The sequence below is a fragment of the Colias eurytheme genome, chromosome 13 (genome assembly GCF_061535395.1).
Source record: "Colias eurytheme isolate Ceu_HAF_F1 chromosome 13, ilColEury1 Martin Lab GWU primary, whole genome shotgun sequence".
NCBI classification, from domain to species: domain Eukaryota; kingdom Metazoa; phylum Arthropoda; class Insecta; order Lepidoptera; family Pieridae; genus Colias; species Colias eurytheme.
The window spans coordinates 3,156,588-3,183,098 of record NC_142992.1 but is presented as its reverse complement, the minus strand read 5'-3'; the positions used below and the strand labels follow the sequence as shown (position 1 = coordinate 3,183,098).

Sequence of the window (26,511 nt, the reverse complement as noted above, 5' to 3'; positions counted from 1 at the left end):
GCCTGGATTTAAACAGTAGATTTCAAAATATACAGCCACAAATAATATATACAATAATAAATAGAGTAAAAGACACAAAAATATTTTATAAGTTATGTATTTCAAACAGTCATACAATTATTTTTAAATGAATATATGAAACAAAGGAACTTCTTAGGAGCTTTAAACTTTTAGGTACAATATTTCCAGATATATCTGAAATAATATTTAAAAAATAACGCCCTGTTTACAGTCTATCATTATTTAGTCTCTAATAAGCGATACAATTATTTCATATATATTTTTTTTTATAAATCCTAAAATAATGTAATAGGTAGGTATATAAGTTCCAAAAATTCTTGTTTAGACAGCCCGTAAAATAAAGAGTCCATGTGGAATACGTATTCCAAAAGCTCCATTTCTTGTTCCGTAGAAAAGACAGAAGTAGTAAACCTACCAAGCTTTACATTACACGAATCCAATTTAAGATGTCTGCAATGTTCTTGGAATCCCATATTTAGTTGTTACTTTTTTGACAGGTTTTCCTAACTCTTGCACTTCTCGTTTTGCTTGCTGCATAGTTGAGCGTTGCCATGAGGCTTGTGAAGTTTTACGCTTATATTTACGCCGTTTATAAGCGGTCATCTGAAAGGAAAAAGCAAATTAACAAAAGAATGTAGGTAACATTTTAGCGGACGGGGCAAAGCGGGCGCGTGCCCGCTTTACCCTGCCCGCTTTGCCTTTTTCGACATTTGAAAGGTTCAGACGAAATTCTACCTCAAAATTTTTAGACACGTGGATTTTTATAGAACCAAAATATGGCCAGATAGCCACTTAATAACTAACAAATTTTGATTAAAGGATTGTAAACACCAAAATAAAAAGAACACATATTACATACCTTGCAATATTTTTCAAAAATCGTCGAAAATCATTTATTTGTTGCAGCTTGTAAATGCGTGCTCGCAAGCGAATCCAACGACTGCCGCGAGGTGGGAGGGGTGTGGGGATCGTGCTCACGAGTCGCGCGCGCGCCATTATTTAAAATTCCGATACTATACTGAGTGCCCTCTTTAGGCTCTGTTCCCACTTTAGGCCCCTTTCCCCTACCTAGGTAAAATATTCATGGATTCTGTGGTGACGATGACTTTCCTTCATAATTAAATAAAACATAATAAAGGAAGTATTCAAATGACTCTATTATAATGTGTTTGTCATTTTTATTCCAAGGATTTCCACCCACCAGCTTCTATCGGAATGCAAGATGTAAATTGATGACATATTAAGACTTTAGAATTCTATTCAAGGAATAATTAACATAGATACCTAATGTGCACACCAACACTTTGCTTCGAATTTAGTAACATAATACCTATGATTTTAATCGGTATAATTAATATATAATATGAAAATTCTTACATTACTTACATTTTCTGTACAAGTGCCAGTAAGCTCGCAATAAGATGAAATTTGAAGAACATAATAGATGCTTCAAATAAAATATATGTATTAGAGAAATTTCTTATTTGATTATAATATAATGTATTTGCAATACTACACTACACAAAATAACATTCCTTTCTAAAATCTTCAATAGTCTTCCTCGATTGACTATGTAATAGAAAATAACATTTTCGATAAAATTTTTCGATCGGAAACCATGATAGTTAACGAGATAGCGCGTTCAACCAAGCAGTCGACAATATTGACGCAGAAATTCATGTTCAAATTTTAATAAGAAATGATTAAGATTAAAATTTTCATGGTCCCCAAAATGGGATATCTCACCTGACTCATTTATACAATACAAACAACGCTAAAAATGGAAAATTCGGACAATATGTACTCACTGTGTCTGTTTTCTTAGTGTGTATGCTTTTTAACAAAGACATCCGTTAGTACAATATTTTCCTTTAAAATTGGTACTTATCATGTCAGATTACGCGTAAAATTGAAACTTGAGAATTAAAGTTGCCTTTTGATTTATTATTGTGTATAGTATTCAAAAGCACCTATTTCCAAAAATCAGTATAATTCCGTACATTTTAAAGCAGCAATAGAATTTAAGCAATTTAATTTAAAATTGTTTTATCATTAAATTTGGAAGAGTGTTACACAGTTAATATCCGATATTGATCAAACCCTAAAAGCTATCAATTTCTTATAGAAAATTTCTTAGATAAACTAAAACCCACTCTACAAGACTCACTCATACTTACTTATTGTTATATGAAGTGCATCACATCCTATAAAAATTTAATAACTAAAACAGTTATTCAAAGCTATATTAAGCAATCCTTTAAACACTACGAGGAGCTTTTAAATGCAGATTCATGAACACGTCACAAAATTTGTCATACAATGATTACAATCAAAGGCACATGACTAGCTTATCTGATTGCACTGGCTCGGAACTTGTTTACTTCGAAGTAAATAGTGTTTTGTTGGACAGGAAAATCTTACTTTAAAATGCTTTTTCGTAAAATAACTAAAAATCATAAAAAATAGAATTTAGAATATACAGGAACGTATTTAATATTCTATTGAATTGAAGAAACAATAAAATCGATATCATATGATATAATTCATATCGCTTATATCTCCTTACTAGTTATTATTGTTTTCGTTACTTATTAAGCTTTTATTTAAAGCATTATTTTCCAGAAAACAGGATGTATTGAGGGAAATTATACTTAAGGAAAGGAAAAAGGCATTACTTATTAATAAAAAAACTCCAGAACAGTAACATTATTTTTTAATATAAGCAAACAAGAGTAAAATATAAACAATACAAAATGTAAAAAAAATAAATGCTCTGTAGAATATTAGTTGTATACCTACGTAGTATATTATTATTAGTCTGTGATATTAGTTTAAAAAAAACGTAAATCTCGTTTTTAATATCATTTGTTTAAATCTGAAATGCTTAAACTCATTGTAAAACAAAAATATAAACTTTAAACCAACCATTATAAAAAAATAAATGCAATAAAAATATATCACCCTCCCAAAAATTTAAAAATTCGCACGAGAACCACCAAACACCAAAATTAAGGAGTATCATGCCATCTATGATACAGTTTTATTAAATTTTAGTACAAGTCTGCAAAAATAGATGGCGCTAAAATAAAAATACAAAAATCTCATTTTATATCCCTAGATGGCAGCACTAACTCATACATTTTTACACTTCAAAGCACTATGCTTTTTAAAGGATGCATATGTGATCGCAGCATTCACAAAATATGTAGAAACGCAAACAATACAAAAGTCTCCGAGAACAAAAATCAATAGATACGCCAAATAAACACAACTAATAACTGATGAGACGCCGAGAACTACTTGGAGTCGCACTGCAAGTAGGTTATCGTATGTACCTGAAAAAAATAACATTAATTTATTTAAATAATCGTGACACTATTAAATCCTGCAACAAAACATTAATTACACAAGAAAATAATAATAACGTAGGTAGCCTACCTACTTACGTTATTATTATTTTTTTCGGAAATTAATTTTACTTTAAGTATTAGCGTCCAGACGAATTACTGATATAAAGGCTAGCATAAAATTCCTACTAATATAGTTTCTTGGAGTCCCATTGATTCCCATAAGGGTACCATGGCGAACCACCTGCCGTTCTATGTTTCGCCAGACCAGTCGAGGGGGTCGCGAATAAATTTTAACAATGCCTGCGACCCTGCCACTAAAAACGGTTCAACAAAACAGTGGTAGTTCTTTCTGCGCAGTGGCAATCCTACATAACCTACCCCGAAAGCACTTATATGCGAAATTGTATTATCCACTTAAAAAATCTTGGCTGACGATTCCAATAACTATTTTCTATGTAGGTAAAGACTTAATGCATCAATCAAATAATGATTGAAACAAAATAAAATTACCGTATACAGTGCAAAATTCTAAAATGTACAAAACAGGCTCAATCGTAATAAATACTTCTGAACCTAAACCAGAAATATCTTCATAAACATTATGAAAATGTTCAATATTGAATGTCTACGAATTCCTGTACCCACGTCCAAAAATCCAAAAATCCGTAGATTATGTTGAGGGTTATAACTTATAAGATTCTGATAACTGTTATTCACAACTCGTCAATAAACCATACGAAGGGAATAAGCGGCTTACATCTGCGCTTGTCGAAATTCGAATGCAATATTTTCTATTCCAAGCTCTACAATGCAACGTGAATTTTAGGAATCGTAAGCTTTCATATATTTATATCGCATTTTTATAATAAATTTTATTTTCTAACTCAATTTGGTTACATAGAGCTGCCTTTTCTATTTTTTATTATCTGTCTCTATAATATTTTTTAATCGTTGTTAATTTATGAATAACGGGAAAATTTATCCAATATAATTCATAGACAATATTTTTTTTTGTATCGGAAAATTTTATGCATTCGTTCGATACTTATAATAAATTCAATTACCTACACCAGTAACAATTTTAACATCTAACATGTACATGTAAAATCAAACAAAAAAACACACACATAACTCTAAGTACCTACAGCGAAATGACTTGTCGATTAGTGTCATTACGAATGTAATCACACACTATGGAAAATATACCTACGGTGGTCATAATTTACAAACGATTCCCGTCCTCAGCAACGTTTTTGCCTTTTACGATGACATCTCAATTTGAGCAGGAAAATTTTATGCACATGCCTTCATGGATTGTTTTTGCGCCTGATTGTGCCATTAAAGTTTTTAAATTACTTTACGCGTCGCCCGTGCGTTTTTTAACGTTTAATGCGTCGTAATGAGCAAGAAATATTGCTATTCAATTTTAAATAAGGGCTGTGTTTTGATCGGCATTTAATACGATACACTTTTTATGTGGATGTTTAATTTACAGCTGTACCAATTTTTATCATACTTTTAAATGTTAACTTAAAAAAATAACACTTCATTTCGATAACAAACTATCGCACGAAAAAACATATAGGTACCTTATATGAACTAAACATCTAAAGTATCTATTTAGAGCAGGCAAATTATAACAAACAAAAACACGACATTAAAAAATCATTAAACCAGACCACTTACTCAAAAAAATCATAATGCAATAGAAGAGAATCCCATAGACACAGTTCGGCACCTCAAAAGCGGAGTTTTTGGCCACAACACCGAAACCTTTTGAGTATCTGCAAAAAATAACAAAGGACTGTTTATTACTGCAATAGTGCAAGCTGTGAGCCCGTAGAGTTATTGGAATTCAGGGTACATTATTTTTGAACGGTAGTGTCGTTTTTACCCCACGATCCGAGTGAAAACAGGGGCATTTTTTAACGATTTATTTGAAATTGAATGAAATATATTCAATAGAGGATTTACACATTTCCCGCTCGATTTCAAACTCTCTTCGTACTTAAATCCGCTAGTGTTGCCAAAGATTTTGAATTTCGCTACGCTCTATACCTAACCCAAATCTATACTAGCTGAAGAGTTTGTTTGTTTTTTTGAACGCGCTAATCTCAGGAACTACTGGTCCGATGAAAATTTCTTTCGGTGTTAGATAGCCCATTTATCGAGGAAGGCTATAGGTTACATTATATCATCACGCTAAGACCAACAGGAGCGGAGCAATGCGGATGAAACCGCGGGGCACAGCTAGTTTTTAATAAAATTCGTTTTTAAATAATATGTACCTACTTAGTTAGCTGTTTTTTTTTTAGTTTTATTGTGAAAGATAATATTATATACCTAATTCATTACAATAACAGAGTAATTTCATACCGTATGTATAGAATTGTATTTAAAATATATTTTATTTTCTAAGATATAACTATTGCATTCGTTTCCTATGTCAAAAATAATATTTTTTATATAGTTAAGGGAGATATTAATTTGTTTGAAGCGATAGGTACTTTGAAGAGCAAGCGAACGAAGTCGCGGGTCAAACGCTAGTAGAATATACACATTAGTTTATTTAGGGTAAAAATAAGTCAATAACACAGAAACTACTGATACATTTTGAATTTTGAAGGGGTTCACCCTCATATTATAAGCTGCCCATTATTGCCCGAAAAAGGATAGACTTGAAGATTGAAGATTGAATATGTACATGGAAGGTGAAAAATAGACTGTGAATTTATTATAATACTATTATTATGATATTGCGTTTTTGTTTGATTTTTTAAGATACCTACTTATTAAGTTTTCAATTTTAGATATAAATTGATGAAATGTTGATAAATGCTTAAAATTAAGCTCGATAGAACAATATTTATTTTTCATAAACAGTTTTACTCCAATAGCAGGTGGGAACCTACATAAGCACATAATATGAAATATTCAACATTTATTTTGGAGCGAATTTAAAATTAAAACCTCTGAAAATTAAACGGCACTGCACGTTATTGAGACTAATTACGATTCTTATTACCCTCTAAGAACCACACTGCTTATAAATTATTATTCTTTACTTTTTTTCTTATTCTATTTGTTCACGATAACAGTCACACACAACAATGACGTCACAATAATTATCTACAAACATAGTTATTATATTATATCTGTGCTACATACAAAAATCAAAAAGACACGTACTCAGAAGTAAGGACCCTTGAACAGCTGGCGCGTTCCGAGATGTCACACAGCGCCTTATACCCCGGTCTTGCCTCCGCTGCCATTTCGACATAGAGAGCATACGTCGACAGGAATATTCCTAATATCCCGGCTGAGACTAAACCGCGGTTGATGCTTTTTATCGACATGGTTATCTAGAAATTCAATCATTATTTTTTATTGAGCATGATACAAAGAAAACAAAAAAAAATCGATTTTAATCACACTATTCTTTATACCTACATGAGACAAGGAAAACAAAAATCGATTCAGACCGACCAAAAAGTTTTTTTTTATTTGCATAAAATGCAAAAATATTAAAAAACACTACCTATATTAAATGTATCGAGGCACTTCCTGGCTCCAAACACGAAACTCAAATTAACACTACATAGTTACCTATCCTAAAACTAAGGTGAATCTAAAATGGATTACATTAATAAACATTACATTCATAGTCATACGTTATCATTATAGCACAATATTTACCAACTTGACCGGTTCTTTATCAGCGCATTAACTAAACACAATGTCAAATAGATAATATATTATTTGTACAATGATTTGTACAGATATTATTAGCTACCGCAATTTCGTGAATTCCAGAAACTAATAGATTTTTTTATAACCACTCAAGTGCGGGAGCCATTTTGCAAAAATCGGGTCTTGTGCGGAACCGGCTCCCGGTGCCGCCGCAGTTGGGGTTTTTGGCGGTCCAATATTTTTTTAAAGCCGATTATCTCAGATTCCTTTATCTAGCACATTTGCAAGTATATATGTATATTCATAGATAATAAAATAGTCTATGCCTTGTCAAAACATGGTAACATTTAAATAAATAAAAACAACTTGTAAGTCAAAGCAAATGTACCCTTGTAATTTTTGTTACATTTTGTCTGCTAATAAAAAATTAAAACAGCTGTTCAGTGAGATTTTAATATTTATTGATCCTTTGTTACACTCTTCTTACGAGAAAATAAAAACATCATACCCTCCCATACATTTTTTTTACACATTCCTTGTTTATTTTTTTGTACAAAAAACTACCTACTCAATGTGTCATGAAAAGTGGGCCACTTAAATCATGTGGTTATGTTGTTATCTTGATTTATAGCTAGCCTGTTCTTTCCTTAACATGTCATATAAGTTAGAAAGAGGAAGGTTATTAGACCGTTTTATAAAGCGAACGCAAAACCCACGACTGTTGATCGACCGGGAGCCGGTCGCAACGCACAAGCCCCTGAATGTGGATCGACCGGCTCCCGGTCGTTCAGCACTTGAGTGGTTAATCCTGTATAAAATTGGCACCATAATTATTAATTATTATAAAGCAAACGACCCCCGTGGCGTTCTAAAGCCAATGCATATTTCAATTTAAACTTTTAAATCAAATCATGCGAAGTCAGTATTACTTACCATTATCATAAGGGGAGCTTTTGCAAAAAAATATAAAAAGCAACGATTTTTATAACGTATTGCGTCTGCTTTCCAGACATAAAATTTCAAAGTTAAAACAAGAGTTTTATTTAATAAATTTGAAAATAAAAATATAAATGTTTCTGGTTTCTACTTCTCGCATCAGTTTTTTTTTCTCGAAAAATCATAAAAATTACTAATCTTTATTTTATTTTTTGTTTTTTATTTTCTATTGGCAAACAAGGTAAAAACGGGTTTTATACAATTTATGCAAAATGATAATATATAATTATAATTTCAAATTTAAAATAAAGCGTCGAAATCAAAAACAAAAAGATTTTATATTAATTTATTCTTTTTCATACCTCATAAAATTCCGAATGTATTTTTTATTTAAAGCTTTTTGAATTTTGATTTAAATATTACACAAATACACAATAATAATTTTCATAAATTTATATGCCATGCACTCAATTTCGGTAACTGAATCACAAATTCTCTCCGGCTAACCATTTACAAATGAGCAAAATCGAGTTAAGATCAAATTAAAATTCGCTTGTATATTGCTCACACCCTGTTGAGCATTAAATTTAATATTCATACACGTTAATGAATATTCACAACAGTGTGGCATTCATTGGCAGAACTAAAATTATACTAGGTCTTTACTCGGTTCTTTCCAAGACGAACATATTAATTTTTAAAAACAAAAGCTCTGTTTTCATTTAGTTGAATTATTGATAAAAAATAAAGTACTTTTCTTTTAACTATAGTCATAGGGAAGAGTTTATTTATTTATTTAAAAAAAAGGCTTACCAACCACCAAGATACATAATTTTTTGTTCAAACAATTCAAAATTAACTTAAAATAAACATTAGTATTTACGTATCTACCGCTTTAGTTGGAGAGGTCAATACGTATACGTAGGGTCGAGTTAGTCCGTCAATACTTAAAACTTATACATAGATACATTAACTGCGAAAGTCTGTCCATAAGTCAAGCTTTCACGGCTAAACCTATTTGGATGAAATTTCGGAACAAAAATAGTTAAAGCCGCAGGCTTTTGTTCTCAGTTTTATACACGAGTAAAACCGAGGGGCACCAGCTTGTATAGTAATATATTATTATAATATGGAGGTATTCTATGTAATTAATATTAATAAGAATGGGTAATTAATATAATTATGTACTTAATTACTTAATAAAAACTTTCATGATATCCTCAAAAATTAGGTGAAAAAAAACAAAAAAAGCAACTTTTATTTTAATAACATCCCAATCAAAAAGAGCAAATTGAACTTTATTGAAAGCGATTGAAAGTGTAAATAAAATGTACTGTATTTCTAGTATTTATATTCTATAATGAACGCATCTGTACTGCAAACGTCAAAACTCAACATACTCGCTAACTTCACTACGATTACATAACTCTAAGTAGCTGTGTTTTTATTAAAATGTAAACACAGAGTCTAAGTTTTCATATATTTGACCGACACGATATGGCAGTTGAAACACCAAGACACCAACAAGTTCACATAATACCAACATAGAAAAATAAATCAGTTATTGTCATTGTATAATTTTAATTCTTATTTTTTATAAATAATTTGAATTGTTATAACTTTTAGAGAAATCGAATGACTTTATTTTTCTTTAATTATTTAAAATAAAGCTATGTAACTTACATGTAACTATAATAAGTAGGTCAGTTCTTGTGTCTAATAAATTTACGATAAAGAAAGAGAGCACAACATTAGTTAGAAGAGTAACCACTACCACCACATTGCCAATGACGCCCGATTTTGCGGAATGTGTAGTCGTTGTGTTGGCAGCACTGTTTTAGTTCACCATCGCGACCGCAACGCAGCGTTGGCGTCGTGCAACACCTTTCATTGTATTGACTATTGACTGATTCTGAATACAGAGAATAATGTACAAAACTAATTTATTGTTTTATTGTACTAGTTCTTGTTAAAATATATTGTAATATATCTTAGTATAAGTGTAATTATGTCACCGTTTACGTAAAAGTGAAAGAAGACAGCCCGTCAAGTGCTACGCGGCCATTTTACTTGCAATGCGGCAACGGTGTACGATCCGCCATTGGAAACGGCCAGTGTCTTTTTCTGTGTGCAAGATTTGTATTGTGTTAAAGTTTTCAATTTAGAAACATAGGATAACCATGTGTGATAAAAGTGCAGTGCGGACTTTAGTGTAGTGAAGCACGGTGGTCGGGTGTTTCGAATAATGTGCGAACGATGGAAAACGAAGTGAAGCAGCGCAATCAGCGAAACAGGCGAAGGGAACGGGCACAGCGCATGCATGCACAGCGAGAGAGTAAGGCTAAAGATGGGGACAGTGGCGAGGACGAGTCTCCCGCGAGAGAGAAACCACCTCGTCCTCCGGCCAGGAGGAAGAAGTCGAAGGAACCCCTCGGAGAGGAGGATATCATTGATGGTTTCGCCATAATGGCATTTCGCACCTATGAAGATCTCGAGGTAAGCCTATCTATTTATTTCCAAATACTTCAATGTATTTTGTATCGAATAGTACATAAATACAAAAGTTATTTATTGTGTACTTACTTTACAACAGTTTCGCTACTTATTTTTGTGAGTCTACATAAGTACTCTATAACAATGTTTTATAATTTTTAACTCTCCTTATTGATAAATGATTGATGATAATACAAATCGCGATAAGAGTTGAGCTATTGTCAATATTATTGCATTATTTGCCAACACCTTATAAGGTTTAATATTCATTTGCAACCAACCCTGTTATGCATTAATTAGTTTTGCATTGCTAAATGCTGTTTCTTTTTATGTATACCCATAACAAAAAGTTCGTTCTGTAATCGCCTCGGACGTCGTCTCGGAAGTGCATTGACCTATTGAATAAGGACTTAAGTAGGTACATAGTATTTTGAAATTACAGTGGAAGCTTGATATCTCTTATTTGCATATCGGACTGCTCGGTACGTATAGAATGTATATAATATATAGAGTCGGGTTTATGTGGAGCAGCTGACGCGAGATCGTCGGAGTATGCGGTGCTCTGAAAGCGAAGTGCACCCGCGGTCTCCCGCTAAGTGTAAATTTGGTCTAAGTGGCTTTCGCTCGTTTGCGCTCATTTATCTCGCCGTCCTCGAACGACAATGTGTTGTATGTTGAAGTCTCGTATGAGCACAATAAAACTACATTCTACGCTATCTTTCTAAATTATGGTGACAGGCGTGCCGTTTGTGGCTTGTTTGAGCCTTGCGCACGAACGTTATAGGCTCTAAAACAGGTTCCCTTGCTCCTATTTAATTCACCACATGCGGTGTGCAACATTTATGCAATTTCTGCTTACAATGGCTGTAACTTAATTTTCTACCAGAAACTGGTTTTTGTGGAAATTGCACTAACATATGTTCAATGGTACGTGGTTACTTTTATTAAAAGTCTCGACGTAGGATGTTTTATAATAACACGCTATTATTTTCTGAATAGGTACATCCTGCCGCAATTTTCGTCAGTAACATTACACACTCAACCAATTCAGAGAAGTCTTTCATTAAAAATCCTCTCATTGTATCCTACTTACCATGTATTAATATAGCGAAAAAGTAATAGTGGATTTATAACACTATTGTATCTCAAACAGATAAAAAATGACGTCTATTAATACACATTGTTTACCGTAGAGACGAGACATTTTAAAGTTTATCGCCTTAGGGCAACGGTGTCGTGATTTTAATTGCTCTCAACTGAGGTGAAGTAAAGTTATACGAGCATGACCGTGTCATCTGACGCCCGAGGAGCGGCGAACTATAAACACAATGAGTAATTGGCTAATGATTTTCCCACGGCTACCAAGAGTCCCGTTTCGCGCCGACGACACTACTCTATTTTTTATAATACGTCATAAAACTAGAATAAATTTTTCACTAAATACAAAATTAAATTCTAATTATTCAATACCAAAACATTTACGACGTAATGCACGGTTTAATTATTCTCAATATTAGAGAGGAAACAAGTCTATTTTAACCACGCTTTGATGATACAGAGGAAATCAGAACTACCTAGTCATGCGTTATAAAAGCGATGATAGTATGTTTACATTAAGTTTCCATTGAAATAATTTTTAAAGTATACCTACACGAGTCGCTAAATGTATCCGTACCTATATAACATCTCAACGTTAACTCATTTATTTACAAAATATATTTACGTAATTCCCTATCTAATACGTATAAGTTTATTTTATTAAAGAAAAAAACGTAAGTACAAAGGTAGCGTGTTTACTGTGTTGTCGGTGAACATCGAGCTAATCTTATAAAAATGTAAAGTGAAGCGTGGTAAAAACTAATTTGAAAAGTTTGACAAGTTTCGTCTACCTGATAAGCGGTCGAGAGATTGAATCTGGTACGACGAACTTGGCGAGCGTGAAAATACACTACCGGCAAATTTGCGGGATACGCTTTTTGCTTATAAATGACTTTGCAATAACTATTTTCAATTGAATATTTAAATACGGGAGTCGGGACGCATAGTGATGCAGCATATTGATATTCAATATTAATTGGACGTAAATATTTGTAATACGAATTTTATAATGAGTTGCCGCGTTCCACGTAAAAGCTTATTTTAAATATAAAATCAGCTTACATTACACACGATAACAAAGGCTACTTTGTGGAATTACATTTGAATATGATGTGGTTAAATGCACTGGAATACTTTATTGCTAAGAAGTTAAGAACGATACTCATTAAAAGGTGTATTGTAATGCTTAGCTTACCTGACTACTTATTTACATGGGCGACATTGTTGTTTTAATACCCTGACATAACAATGTAACGAGATAAAACAGTGTTAAAACACGGTTTTTATATCGCCTTAATCCTCTGGGAGAAGCCTTATATAATACATCCATGTAATCTATACAAACGTACGCTTAATTATCGATGTAGTCGCTCCAATTATGAATGTGGTCATATAGTAAATAAATATTTGTTTTTATAAGTTAGTTCAATCGGTCAAGATTTTACCCACTCGTCATTAGTATTTAATCCCTAGACAATTCCACCGACTTTATTATTTTTTAATTTATTATATCCACACAGCTACTTGATGCTTAAATCGTTTCTTTACTTTATTGCTGTTCATGTTACTGCTTTTTGAATTTCAACTCTGAACTAGATTGTCAACAGTGCTATTAACTTCGAAACTTTACAGTTTCCGAGTCTGATAACAGCTACAATCTAACGTTTACACTTTTATTTAACTGTTTGTTCCATGTACTTTAGTAATGCTACAATAAGTTGACTGCGACGAAATACTTGTACCTACTTCATTTCTGAGAAAGAATAACTTGCCAACAAAATATACAGATGCATAAAATTTTTGGAACATTTGTTTGAAGAAACTTATACGTAAAGCATAGCCATTTACTCCGAGAATTGCAGAAAAATTGCTTTGTCCCAAGCACATGGGGAAAGTTTTGTTTGCCCGTACTCACTTAAATAGTCGAGTGTTCTCTCGAGCAATAACTATGCAAATACTCACATCTTGAGCGCGTGTACAGATTTATTTTCATACCGAACAAGTTTATTATAACATTTTCGACGCATTTATTTATGTTGTATTTAATGACTAGTCGTAAAATGTTCGATTAATTTTATACTTTATGGGCGCTATGAAAAGTTCAAATATAAATCGTCGTAAACATCGCAAACACAACAAAAAACATAGTTCATATTTTTATATTATAGTCTGTGAATCTGTGATAAGTTTTATTTAATTCTGATAAAGTAGAAACTATCATTTTATATCTATCTATTTTTAGAATATACGAAGAATCGAAAAAAGTCTTATTCGATTCTTCGTATTTTCTTCGATGTTAAATTTTTTTATCACCTAATTAGAATACCCTTACGGCTTACACGATAAACGGATACTATTTTCGGAATTTGATTATAATGCAGACAATTATTTCCTATACCTACTTATATGTATTCTTTTAAGTCTTATCATAAAAACAACATACACAATAAAAACCTGACCTACGTAGGAGGTAGGTACAAACTACACATGTTTTATCCATACAATATAAAATTTATTTCTATTTTATAACACCTAACTACTGGTTTAATGTCTAATTAAGTGAAAAAATATACTTTCAAACATTTAAATTTTATTTGCCCTATTACAGGTTATTACATTTTTATTCAAATTACATATAACTACTATTAATGTACAAAAACCCTTTACTTTGTCGTATCAAATAAAGTAATATGTAATCCATACTAATATTATAAATGCGAAAGTAACTCTGTCTGTCTGTCTGTCTGTTACTCAATCACGCCTAAACTACTGAACCAATTTTCATGAAATTTGGTATGGAGATATTTTGATACCCGAGAAAGGACATAGGCTACTTTTTATCCCGGTAAAATGACGCAATCCCGGAAATCCCACAGGAACGGGAACTATGCGGGTTTATCTTTGACTGCGCGGGCGAAGCCGCGGGCGGAAACCTAGTTTTATATAAGTAAGGCGACTTATGTCTCTAAAATATTTAAACGGATTAAAAATACAATTTAGGTATTTTCACTCTTAATGCAAATGAAAAATATAATGTTAGACTTAGACATTCTCATTAAAATGTAAATATTTTTAACGCTTTGTTACTTTAAAGTGGTAATGCTGATAAAAAATACATTTTAGAATTCTAAATTAATTTCATCGCGTACTTACCTACTGTTGAAAATAAATTAACACTTTGATCTAAGAGTCGATCTATTTCAAGACTAAAGAGATCTATTACTTAAAATTTCATTACTTCGTCGCGAATCATTCCGCACACCTCCACACTTTGTTCTCGTCGCCCTCACCCTTCGTTGTTTTCATTGAAACATCGAGATTTACACATCTGGCTTCTTTCGCTTTATTAAATTGTGAAACGATTATATCAAATTGAACAAAATTATACCAACCGATACATAAACAAATGACGTTTATAATTATTATGATGACTATTAATCGAACATTCAACGGGCAATTGAGCACAGTAAACGATACAATACGCAACGACTATTAAAGAAAAAGAAAAACTGAAATGTTTTAGCTTACTGTGGAAAGCATTATGCTTAATTATATAGCGATACGTATTTAACGTGACTAATAAAATGCTAATTAGACGGTATTGTAATGAAGAATTTTAATGAAAGAATAACCATTTTGGTTTTCAATCGGCAATGTGTTATTTAAATTCAGCTCGAACTAGCTAACGCTATAATTGTCTCCGTAAAAATATACGGTATTCAATGGTTAGTGAAAGGCATGAAAAGCGGCGTCCTTAATGTCGCCTTAGCTATTGGAAGTTAGTACTCTTTATCATGCAAATCGTCGCAAGTCTCGGCAAGAGCGATCGAATGCCAGCCACTCGACTCGATTCAAGATGATGGAATAGATTAAGGAAGTATGCTTGTAAACGAATACTCAGTTTGTCTTTATTGGTTTCACTCCTTACCTTACCTTTATATTGTATTATCCTCGCATTATTCGCATATATTTATTCTGCCATTGGCAATACTTTATTGCCAATTCAACTGTCTATTATGGTTAAGTTCATACCACATATAATTACCGTTCACATTAAATAACCATAAAAACTCACGTCAAATAAAGTTACGTCGCAAGTTTTCAATAATTCTCCCTTTTTATGTACTATGTAAATGTGAACTAAAAGTCGATACAATGCATGCCTTATCTACATCATCGTGTTATGTTCTACGATACAATGTAGCGAGAGTATCGTAAAATCATTTCTTTATTTAGAAATGGTAAGTTGAAGTATGAAAACATTATTGCGAACATAAACGTAAATGCGGTGGCACAAGCTACTAAATTAAATTAGCTCAGTAAAATATGAGTTAAAGTTGTCGTAACTCCGGCCGGCGAATATAAACAATAGAATTTATGAACGGTTTAGTCTCATTTAAATGTTGGTTTGAAATTTAATTGTAATGAATTTTGTTTACCACAAATGGGCGCTTGAGTTTTTCTCTGGCATTGTTGTTATAATTTTATGAGAATGGTTAGAACGAATCAATTGTTCACGAAATGTTTCACTATTATAGGCAAATCATATTAAAATGGCACGAATTGCTCTTTGTATAGGTGTTAATAGGAGAAGACCTGTTTATGTTACCTAATACCGAATTTGTCTGCAATGTAAATACGAACGTGCTAACAGAAACAAGTAAAACGTGACTACACTTAAATCAATAAATCACTAACACATATTCAAATCGATTTCGCTTGTGTACTCGCTTGTGTACTTGAGTTACTCTCATTGATTATACACACGCCGTGAAGTGGATATTAGAACATATTATCGTTTATTGCGCGACATTATACAAACATTTGTAATACATCGCCCTATTATCGCACAAAATGTCAGAGCTAAATCAATGTTTACAATCAAGTTAGTTGCGAATTGTAATGGTGACGTGCCCGTGCCCGAGCGACCGTATCGCACCCTTTTGAATCGTTGACAAGTCCAACATGTTGCGGTTGATTGATGACCCGGAAATATATATGTACATATATTTAAGAGAGCACTCTCGCCAATATCGCATACTCCTTGTTCGGGTACTCGAGGTGACTGTGTTATCATAGATAAAACATTTGATCACGATAGATATGCATCACTAACAATTATAATTTAAATCAATCTGAGCTAATTTCGTAGCTGCTCGGGTATTTAAATGTCCATTTAAAAGATGTAAAACACATTTTTTATAAAACTTTTACAAAACAGTCGAAAGAGGGTGGCTTTGGGCGGTCCTGGTTTTCGAAATAAACACCCAGTGTCACGCGACAGTTACTTCTACACGCGTTTACAAATATTTCGATTACCTCCCTCCCACTTAATTGTTTCCTCATGCCGATAACGAACCTACACCGTCCTAAACTAAACGTTGTTTACACGACTATATTTAAACCCTACTAAGTAAGCCCATTACACTCGTTGCATGTTTCACAACTTTACTCAGTATAGGTATTCGCTATAATAACAAATAAAGATTCTTATCTAAACATAATCTTTGCTCACAAAACTGAACGGTTACGGTTTTTTCTCTTTGTTGAGCTCCTTGACAATTGCCTCTTTTTATACACGCTTTTTGCAGCTGATTCGAATTTCTTTACTGGTTATAATCGATCTTGAATAGCGTATTGTGCTTTTTTATAAACTCGTCAAATTTTGAAATGTATAAATCGCCATACAAATAATTATATTTCGAGCTCGTTATAAAGCGTTTATTGCTACCTTGTTTAGCGTAATAAGTTAATTATATTCTGTACTCGATAGAGCTACATAATCGTTCATTACCGTAGTACCTAATCCGCTCGGCGTTTACTCACACCCGCTTGTCTGATGACTTAATTAATGATCTGCCGTGTCGCTGTTAATTAAAGAGCGCTGGCAAATTAAGTTTACGCTAAGCTCTGGGATACCGCAAGTTAAAAAACAGAATGCAATTTTATGTGCAGCAATAGTCTCCGTCGAGTTTGAGTAATTAGATGCAAGGTCGCTTATTCGAATCGACTTTCGCTTATTCAGCCGTGTATGTTGTAGATTATAATATTATATTAGCTAATAATTTTATTACTAAAAGAACGTTTTAGTTTTTGTATGCTAATATTAATTATATAATTAATTAATACAATGACGTTATTATCTATTTTTATACTTCATTTCAATAATTTATCATATTATGTTCGTTTTTCTCAAGTCAATTTACGTAAGTTTAACTGCTTATTTAAATTACAAGAGTTATTAAACTAAATTTATGTTAATTGTTGAAACGAAATAAATTGTTGAACAAATTCATTAGGAGCGTTTATTGCCTCAATATGAATATCAGTGCTGTCGCGTTAATGATTAATTTGTTGTCAGTTTAGTAATTACAGTAAATGACCGTTGTCGACGAGGTGTGACCACGCCAGCAGACCGACAGGTGATTACTGGCCGGCTTATTGAGCGATGCTAATTACTTCGCTATGAACGTACTTGAATCTTCAATAGCACATATTATGTACCATTTTACCTACTCTCTTTGCCCGATAATTGTATGTTAGATGTTAAAATTTTATTCGCTTGTAATGGCATTTTTGAACGAATGAGAAATGTGTGATGCGTAACATTACTCGTAATTATTCTCTGGATACAATGCTCTTGTTATAAAAGTGTGTGAATTTAGTTATTTCTTGCACTCAAGTTTTATTTTTAGTAAATTAATTCATAAAACAGACAAATTCTAGATATAAAATACTTTAATGCAAATTAAATTACATTGTTGATAAATTTATAAAGGTGAAAAAATTGAATATGACGTAAGTACCTACATATTCAGTGATTACAACTGAAGATATCCACAGCGACAATAAATCAAACGCTGATTGCTTATTAGTAATACAATTATTATATAAAGGATTATAATTTTGATAAGCCGATTATTAATAACAAACAGGTAATCGCGGTGACTTGTTTAATGTTAGGATACCTATATATTTATACTGTAGATACCTATTTTTTTAATTTATTAATAAGACATATGTACGCTATAATTCTTAAACCAGTACACACATAATAAAGAATACATATTTGCTACATAATCACAGTTATTATTGCGAGGTAAATTCAACAGAACCGTGACGGAAACAAAATTCTCTCGAGACCTTTATGTCGCATAAAAGATTTTATACAATTCATTTCAGTCTAATAAAAAAGTTATCACAGATTCGTAGAAATCGGGCGAGTTATTTTTCCGCCGGCGGCTTCTAACTCCGTGGGAACGACATCTTAAATCGAGATGCCTTTATCGTAACATTATTTCATTTATATCTCATAAATTGTTGTTGCTAACAAATGGTTTGCGCTGATTTATTCACCTGTACACGGCTTTTGTCATACAAATACTTTGGTATGCAATAAAACATGTCGTTGAAGCAATATTTTAAAATCATGTATGACCGACTTATTCATTATGTCCAAGACGTTTTAATGTAAAAATATACTTAAATTGCTAATGATATAAATTATTCGCATAAATACCTACGCTGGTGTTAATATGTTGTATCCTTATGGACGAACATTGTTGTTCAATATATGTAAATACATTAACATTGAACATCAGCATTGACCCAAAAAAAGTGTTGCCATTTTTACACAAATTCACTGTCATGTATATTTTTATTGAGGCAGTCAACAATACAAATTCTCTGTGCGTGATAACGATTGTCATTAATGATTAAACCCTTGTAGGAACTAGGAGTTCGTTCGCTAACAATGATAATAGCATTAAAAATACTGTATATTAATAAGTTCACGTTAATGTCTCGTCTAGTCTTATCCACTGCATTTTTTCTTGATCGCAATAAATATTAACTCGAGAGCGGTTGGCATTTTAAGTTATTTTAAGTCCTGCTTTTAATGGCATTCCTTCAAGATTGCTTAAACTGCTTGAATTGCCTCTAGATACTTTTGTAATTAATTGTTGGATTATAAATTGAAAAATGCTTAAAGCATTCCCGAATTATGATATCAAAACTTAAGTATCGAATTAATCTTGTCGGTTTAATGTGATGTATCAATTAACTCGTTTTCGACGTATAAATTTATTTTTATAAGTATTAAAACAGTTATCAATAATAATTAATATGTAATAGTCATTTAGCTGCTATAACAAAGATAGTCGCCGCATTAATGACTGCTTTTAATTTGTTTTGTGGAAATTTTATTAAATGAGCACGTAGATAGGATTGTGTTATTTTAATATTCATATATATAATTGGTAATATAAAAGATTAGAGCTCCATTAAAATTATAGTTATTTACGACTGATGACAATTTATTTTTAAGATATGTAGTTGTAACAAGGTTGTAACCTTTCTAGATTGTTCTAAATACTTGACTTTCGTGACTTCTAGACCAAAACTAGTTTCTAACATACAGATGTTGTTCTTCACCAGGCTGCCGTTAAATGTGCTTCCTCACCCCGTACCAACGCGCTGTCGACGAAGCCGCGCCTGCCACTCGCGGCGCTCGCTGCTGACGCTGCCAGAAACCACCCGACTAACAATGTCAACTCCAACGTGAGTATAATTTTTGTATGTATTATTGGTGTATAGGTTTTAGGTAAGTATATGTGTAGTACACACATAGAGCGAATGAACTTTGGTCTTTTAGGTAAAGCTAGCTTTTCGCCTTTGAGATATTTTGGATGTTATAAACGGTAAGTAACATGGAATGGTTTTTGGTTAGGTATATTCAGAATTTCGCTCTATGTTTGGACTGCACTTAAAGTCGATAATCAATTTGCTTTATTTGGTTGAATGTTGTTAAATGTAAAGATATAAAAAATATAGTGTTCTTTGTTTGTTTATTTGATATGCATTTGCAACATAACGTCTGCTAGAATACACGATAACATTTTACTTGCAAAAGTTGTAGCTCAGTTGTCAGCACAAGTAAAGAAATCTTTTTGTTTGATTAATAAGTAGCTTTAATGATCTGTATGAACACAATTTTTTTCTACTTTCAATTATTTGAGGATAAAATATTTACTATTTCGACATAAATATTTTTGTTATGTTTGATTTTCTTGGAATTGTTATTCGTCTCAATAACAATACAGATAAAAACCCTTGTATAAATATAATAAACGAGGAACTAAAGTAATAAATAAGAAACAAAGCTTTAAATAATGTATTGTGGCAATGTTTTCGCATTATTAGTTATAACAGTTTGCATCTATTTTCTCGACGATTGATTTATGCTGAACGCTTTATTGCATGAACGATTTATCATAACTACATATTAAAAATTATTCATATTGCATTATTATTGCATCTTTTACTCATATCAATAACCTAACTGAATGTTTAAACTGCAAATAAGCGGTTATGGTAATTAGACACAATTGCCAGCGGCCACGGCCGGAGACCGCAAATTTTCTCCTACCTACTATGTAGTTTATTAGTAGAACTAATACGTCAGGCTATTTCAATTTGTAGCTAGGTACTTACCTTTTTACATTGTAGCACGTTATAATTATATAAATAACTACATTATTATGTGTGATGATTTTTTATAATTGATATTCTTGGAACTTTTTAATGTTAGATAACATTATAAGATATATATAGATATTTATCTGTGATTAGGTAGATATTTATTACGTCATTCACGAATATTGTTACGTCTCCACCGTACCGTTGTAAATGGCATAATGTTTCCGTACTTGCCTATTAACTATAACAAAGAACCTTGAACACAATCGCTACACAAATACCTTGTAGCCGAAGAAACGGCACTTAATGTGTGTAGGTGTTATTCAATTGTCAGTGCCTAATGTGATTCGTAAACGCACTTACAAACATTTACTTTTCAACTCGTCTCATTATTTTCTTTTACGAACCGATTTGAACACGCTCTTTTTTGCGTTGGCTTATTAGATTTATGTAAAGGAAACAATTTTTTGTACAACATAATTATTTATAAAGCGATTACGAAGCAAAGCAAACGAAGCGAGTGATTCACCTAATATTACTTTTATCTAAGTGTATTTTGGCACATGTTGAAGTACATACACGCATTTGCTGTAGAATCGGCGAATATCGTTTCGAGTTTTATTAGTTCGAAATGTAAACTTAAACTCGAATTTAAAATTAATTTAATAAATTTGCAACAAGTATAGTTTCATGCCTCACTCGCACGCGATTTAGCTGTTTTTTGTATTGAATGTTGCCAATCGTTCCAGCACGTTTTCATTAATATAAAAGCTTTGTGTGATCTCATGTACGAATGCAGCCGGTCTAAATCTGTATACCTTGAACGCGCTTCCGGGCATTGCTTTCTCGCCAAACACATAAAACGTAAAGTCTCGATGTCGTCGTACTCCTCTACAGGCTACAGTGTACACTCCGCTCTCAACGCGCATGTTATATTCGCTGTTTATCTTTTACAGTTTACCGAACCATTAGCCGCAATTGAACACTGGCCAAACATTCAGCCCTTACAAAGTCTGAGAATGTCTTATTTATGACTATTACTTTACGCTGCGGTCTGCTATCGGTGTAATTTATTTTATTATTGTTACTTATCCTATTCGAATGTTAAGTGCCCGCCTCGACTTAAACAAACAACAACGTGAATACGCCGTATTATAATATACAGAGATATAAATTAAAAACAATGAATGCCGTATCGCAATTTTCTCGTTTAACAAACAATAATAAAGCCGTAAAAACTGTTGATAAAATAAGCGCTGGAGATAAACTTGAAAAGCTTTTGTGTGAATAGTTGATTGTAGAGAGAGTAGTAAGACGGAAGGCAGTGAATCACAATGCGTTTGAATATTGCAATGGATAAAGAGTGGATGGTACGGGGTAAAATGTGGACGGACCGGAGTCAGTCAGTATTCAAATAAAATGCCAGAATGCCGACCTCGTTGTTACGAACCCTCCGCTGCACTATTGTATTCCATCTCTATATAAATTGACCAATTGTTACCCCACTCATTATACACAACGTTAAAATACAATTGTTTCATGTCGGAATGGTTAATATACACTCGTGGTAATTACGTAAGTTCATAATAATGTTTGCTGTGATGACGCTAGTTTGTGGATAGTTTAGCGACATAATGTGAATTGCGATTTAATGCTGACAAACATTCCTCACTAGCATTACTATTATTGTATTGTACAAAATTTTTGTACAGTTGGAATTGCGTTGTGTCTATTCGCTTATTTCGTCTTTGAAAATAATATGTATCTATTTAATACATTTTTATTATAACAGATAAAATGATCCTCTTTAATTCATAATAAAAAATGCAGTCTTAAATTAATAATCTTATAGGTACATATAACCACTAAAAACAATTCGTGCGAATATACTTCCCACAGTTTTGTAAAACATTTTAGAAGTTAAGATGCTAACAACGAAGATGTTATAGCCTTTTCAGAATCAAATAAGATTTTCGCTAATACCACTTGCACGATTTCCGTCGTGTAAGTATCCTTGTATACATAAGCTCTAAATAGGTTCACGTTTCTCCCGATGCCAAAGGAGTGCTCGATGGTATGCGAGCAGTTTACCCCCGCATTTCGCCGGCTCGCCGCCAGCCAAGATATGTCGCAATCCCATCCAATTTGCCTCCCGCCGCTTTTGCCGTCGCTCGGATAAAGCGGAAAATCTTGCTCTTTCGAGGAAAGAATATATTATGTCGACTCTTTAACGTGGCTGTTGAATTTCGACGCGGAGATTTATCGTGTAAACATCAAATAAAGTTTGTGCGAACAATGTTTAACTTGCTCGATTCTATTTATGATTCGAATTGCCTGCTATATTATGATGCGGAAGATAAGCTCGTAGGCGCGTTATGGTGTCAACTAATAGCGCTTCGCAAATTCAATTTAGCACCGAATAGAATATACCCTCCCCGTGCACTACATGATCATTAAGTTACGCTCCCGTCTTCGAGACGAGGCAGTAAAATTTCAAACACGTCCCAGACAGGCAACTTCTGACTTTAATTGCATTTACACGTACATTACAGCACCGTTTGTTTGTAATAATTGTTAGCGTTAAAATAGTAGTCGTATTTTATATCGGCGATTAAATGAGCTTAAAGACCGACGTGGATAGTCGGATAATGATACGAGAAGGTAATCTCGCAACTCGAGCAGATTCGAGCGAGAGCTTCACTTAAATAACAATATGAAGTACAAATTGAATTGAACTTCCGTACGAAATTGGTTGCGGTGAAGTGAACACAAGTTGATTGCTTTCGACGGCGGCCCGTCCTTATTGTGTTGTCACGGAGAACTGGCGACTAGCCACAGACGCCGCGACCGAAATGTTTTTATTGTGCACTCCTCGTAATATTGCTGTTTGCTTATGTCTTGTTCGATATTCTTTTCCGAAGCTAAGGCAACGTCAGGAAATTTGCGTTCGACTTTAAGTTTAAAAGCTCTTATTTATGTTTAAAACAACGTGTTTAATTCCTTTTACTATAAGCTATCTATGGCTGTAACTCCTGGCGCAGATGTTTACAGGGCGTGCTGATGTAAATACCACCAGGTGTCCCATTACCGGCCGAGCCACCTGATCGTAATTAATCCTCTCTTATCGTAACCGATCATGTATCCCTTAAGGAACTTAAATTACTTTACAACCTTTGTAATGTTGAATACAGTCATTTGCATTTACATCAATCCAACGATTTGCATGAGTAGAAAAAATCCCCCCTCAATAGTACTCATAATCATAATCATCTTTGTATAACACCTAGGGATCTTAATTAAAATGAATTGTATTTACCGCTTGCATCCGCAAACGTCGGAATTAGGTTAATTAACTTTGCGAGAGCGAACATAAAAATTAAAACCTCAATTTATTTTCAAAGTAAACTTAACCTCAAGTGGTAGGATTAAACTTCTAGCTTATGCTAATCCGCAGACCGTTATGTAATTACTGGATGTACGAGTCAACGAGACTTATTACAACATTAAAATGTTTACGGGATATTACGTAATTTGCGCTGACAAGTTGCGTAAATGGCGATAAAGAATTCACTGTAATTTTTGGATCATTGTACCAACACTTAACACGTTTGACAGTTCATTTATAAACTTTTAAGTTTTAATTGGGTTCACGTCGATTAAATAAATAACATATTTACAGAAGGAAGCTTGCAGCAAAAACACAAATGTAAATTGATGCAATAAAGAAATACCGCGTATAAACCATATTAGTATTCACAAGATAAAAATTGATGTCATGTTTTTATATTTGATCAATTATGCAGTCTCGTTCATGAATAGTTAATATAAATCGTCAACATTTAAACGTAGCTATAAAATAGCGAATTAGCGAGCGTAATCGCCACAATGCAGTGGAAATGCTAATTCAATCGCAGTTCCATTAGCACGGGTTGGCTCGGTATAATATTAATCTGAGTTCGGTCTGTCGCAAAATTCCATTTAGCAGCGCCGCCAGCGTCGCGTCGTGTCACGTCAGCGCTCAAACCAATTGATCCTGTGTGATGTGATGCGCTCGGATTAAACTCGCCTCCGAATATCAACACTCACCGTTCCGACATTAAATATTACCATCGTGTTTCGTGTGCGCATTCTATTTTTGGACGTTCAATAACTTTAGAATGTCGAATCTTTTGTGAGCTTTTTCTGCTTAGTGACATATTTTACGCTCGAGTGTACGGTTTCGCGACATTAACTACTAAATATCGTCGCGGCGAAGATGAAAGACCGAAAATCGTATCATAAATAAATTTCAACACAATTTCGTGTTAATTAAATGTGATATACGATAGCTTCCGTCTGTGCTTCGGTGCACAGTAATTAGAACGGGACTCGGGAGTCGCTGTCAACTTCCAACAAGGGAGTAACGTGCCGAGACATAAATAAATTATGCAGCGCGCCACTTACCGACCGCGCCTCGCCACCTCACTGCCACCGTTCTGTGTACAACGAGCGATATTTGACTTAACAATGCACAGCACATGCACCGTAAAGTACGGCGTATTTAACCAGAAAACTCGTTATTATACATTGCGAATAGGAAATTTCTATTCGTGCTCCATCCTTGCTAATATGCTCTAATACGTAGAAGTTACATTCGAACGTGTCACTAGTTGTACTTTTTGATACTTTAACCGATAAATTATACGTGCACTTTATATTTTTATAACTTTATTTAATTCAGCAATTTTGTTTATAATTTAAAGTAGAGGTATTTCTTATGACAAAATTATGAGAACATTGTACTTACTTTGAATTATGCATTAATAAAAGTTATGTTTGATTAACAAAGCCAGACGATCATATTTTATTCATAACGTGTCGATAGACAAGTTATAACCTAATCGTGATTTAAATAATGAACGCGGTCTAAAATCCGTATATTTAGACAGCCGCATGAAAAGTGTAATTGAATGATTTATCGCGTTGATCACGTTCTGCCGCCATATGGATTTCTCATGAATAAGTAATGTCCGGCCGCAGTCGTTGTTTCAATTAGCGGTCGTGTCGTCGGTCGGACGCGGCCACCGCCCGCCACTGCCCGCCACTGCGCCCGCTAAACCAACACTGCCAATCGGGGAGCTCTCCACACACACGTACATTTTATACATTCCGCTTCACGTAATGAGCATCATTTTAACATTCCTACTTTCCAATCCATGCATTAAATCAGTTAAACAATCGTATTGAGCTTTAATGAGCGAAAGCAATTATGCGGTTAACATCCGGCGTTAAAACCGTGCCGCAGGATTGTCCCGGATTAAAGGGGTCTTGCTCGCGTACGCTACAAGGATTAAATTGATATGTGCGACTTCCACTCGTTTATCCGTGTAAAGGGTCGCCGTATGATCCCTTTTATTAGAATTGGGGACGTAATCGACCGCGTATGTCTTATTGTTGTCTACGTGGG

General features: G+C 33.3%; 2 protein-coding genes across 9 annotated transcripts in view; one reads left to right on the top strand and one right to left on the bottom strand.

Moving 5' to 3' along the window:
• Positions 1-2,850: 2,850 nt before the first annotated feature.
• Vkor (Vitamin-K epoxide reductase) lies at positions 2,851-26,169 on the bottom strand. 2 transcript variants are annotated; one of them, XM_090109038.1, is made up of 4 exons: positions 25,852-26,169; positions 6,561-6,733; positions 5,058-5,155; positions 2,851-3,356 (listed from the first exon to the last, which is right to left on the bottom strand). In XM_090109038.1, the coding sequence occupies exons 2-4, from the start codon at positions 6,725-6,727 to the stop codon at positions 3,154-3,156; spliced, it is 468 nt and encodes a 155-aa protein (XP_089965164.1). In that variant the 5' UTR covers positions 6,728-6,733; positions 25,852-26,169; the 3' UTR covers positions 2,851-3,153. The 2 variants fall into 2 exon arrangements, with proteins under 2 accessions (XP_089965164.1, XP_089965163.1); XM_090109037.1 differs by lacking the exon at positions 25,852-26,169 and adding an exon at positions 9,681-9,831.
• The window catches only part of LOC149903280 (uncharacterized), a 58,345-nt gene continuing 41,722 nt past the window's right edge, over positions 9,889-26,511 (top strand). For all 7 annotated transcript variants that reach the window (XM_090109035.1, XM_090109034.1, XM_090109033.1 and 4 more), the window contains exons 1-2: positions 9,889-10,493; positions 20,025-20,147. In XM_090109035.1, the coding sequence (XP_089965161.1) occupies positions 10,254-10,493; positions 20,025-20,147 (363 nt within the window). In that variant the 5' untranslated portion in view covers positions 9,889-10,253. The remainder of the gene's footprint in view (positions 10,494-20,024; positions 20,148-26,511) is intronic.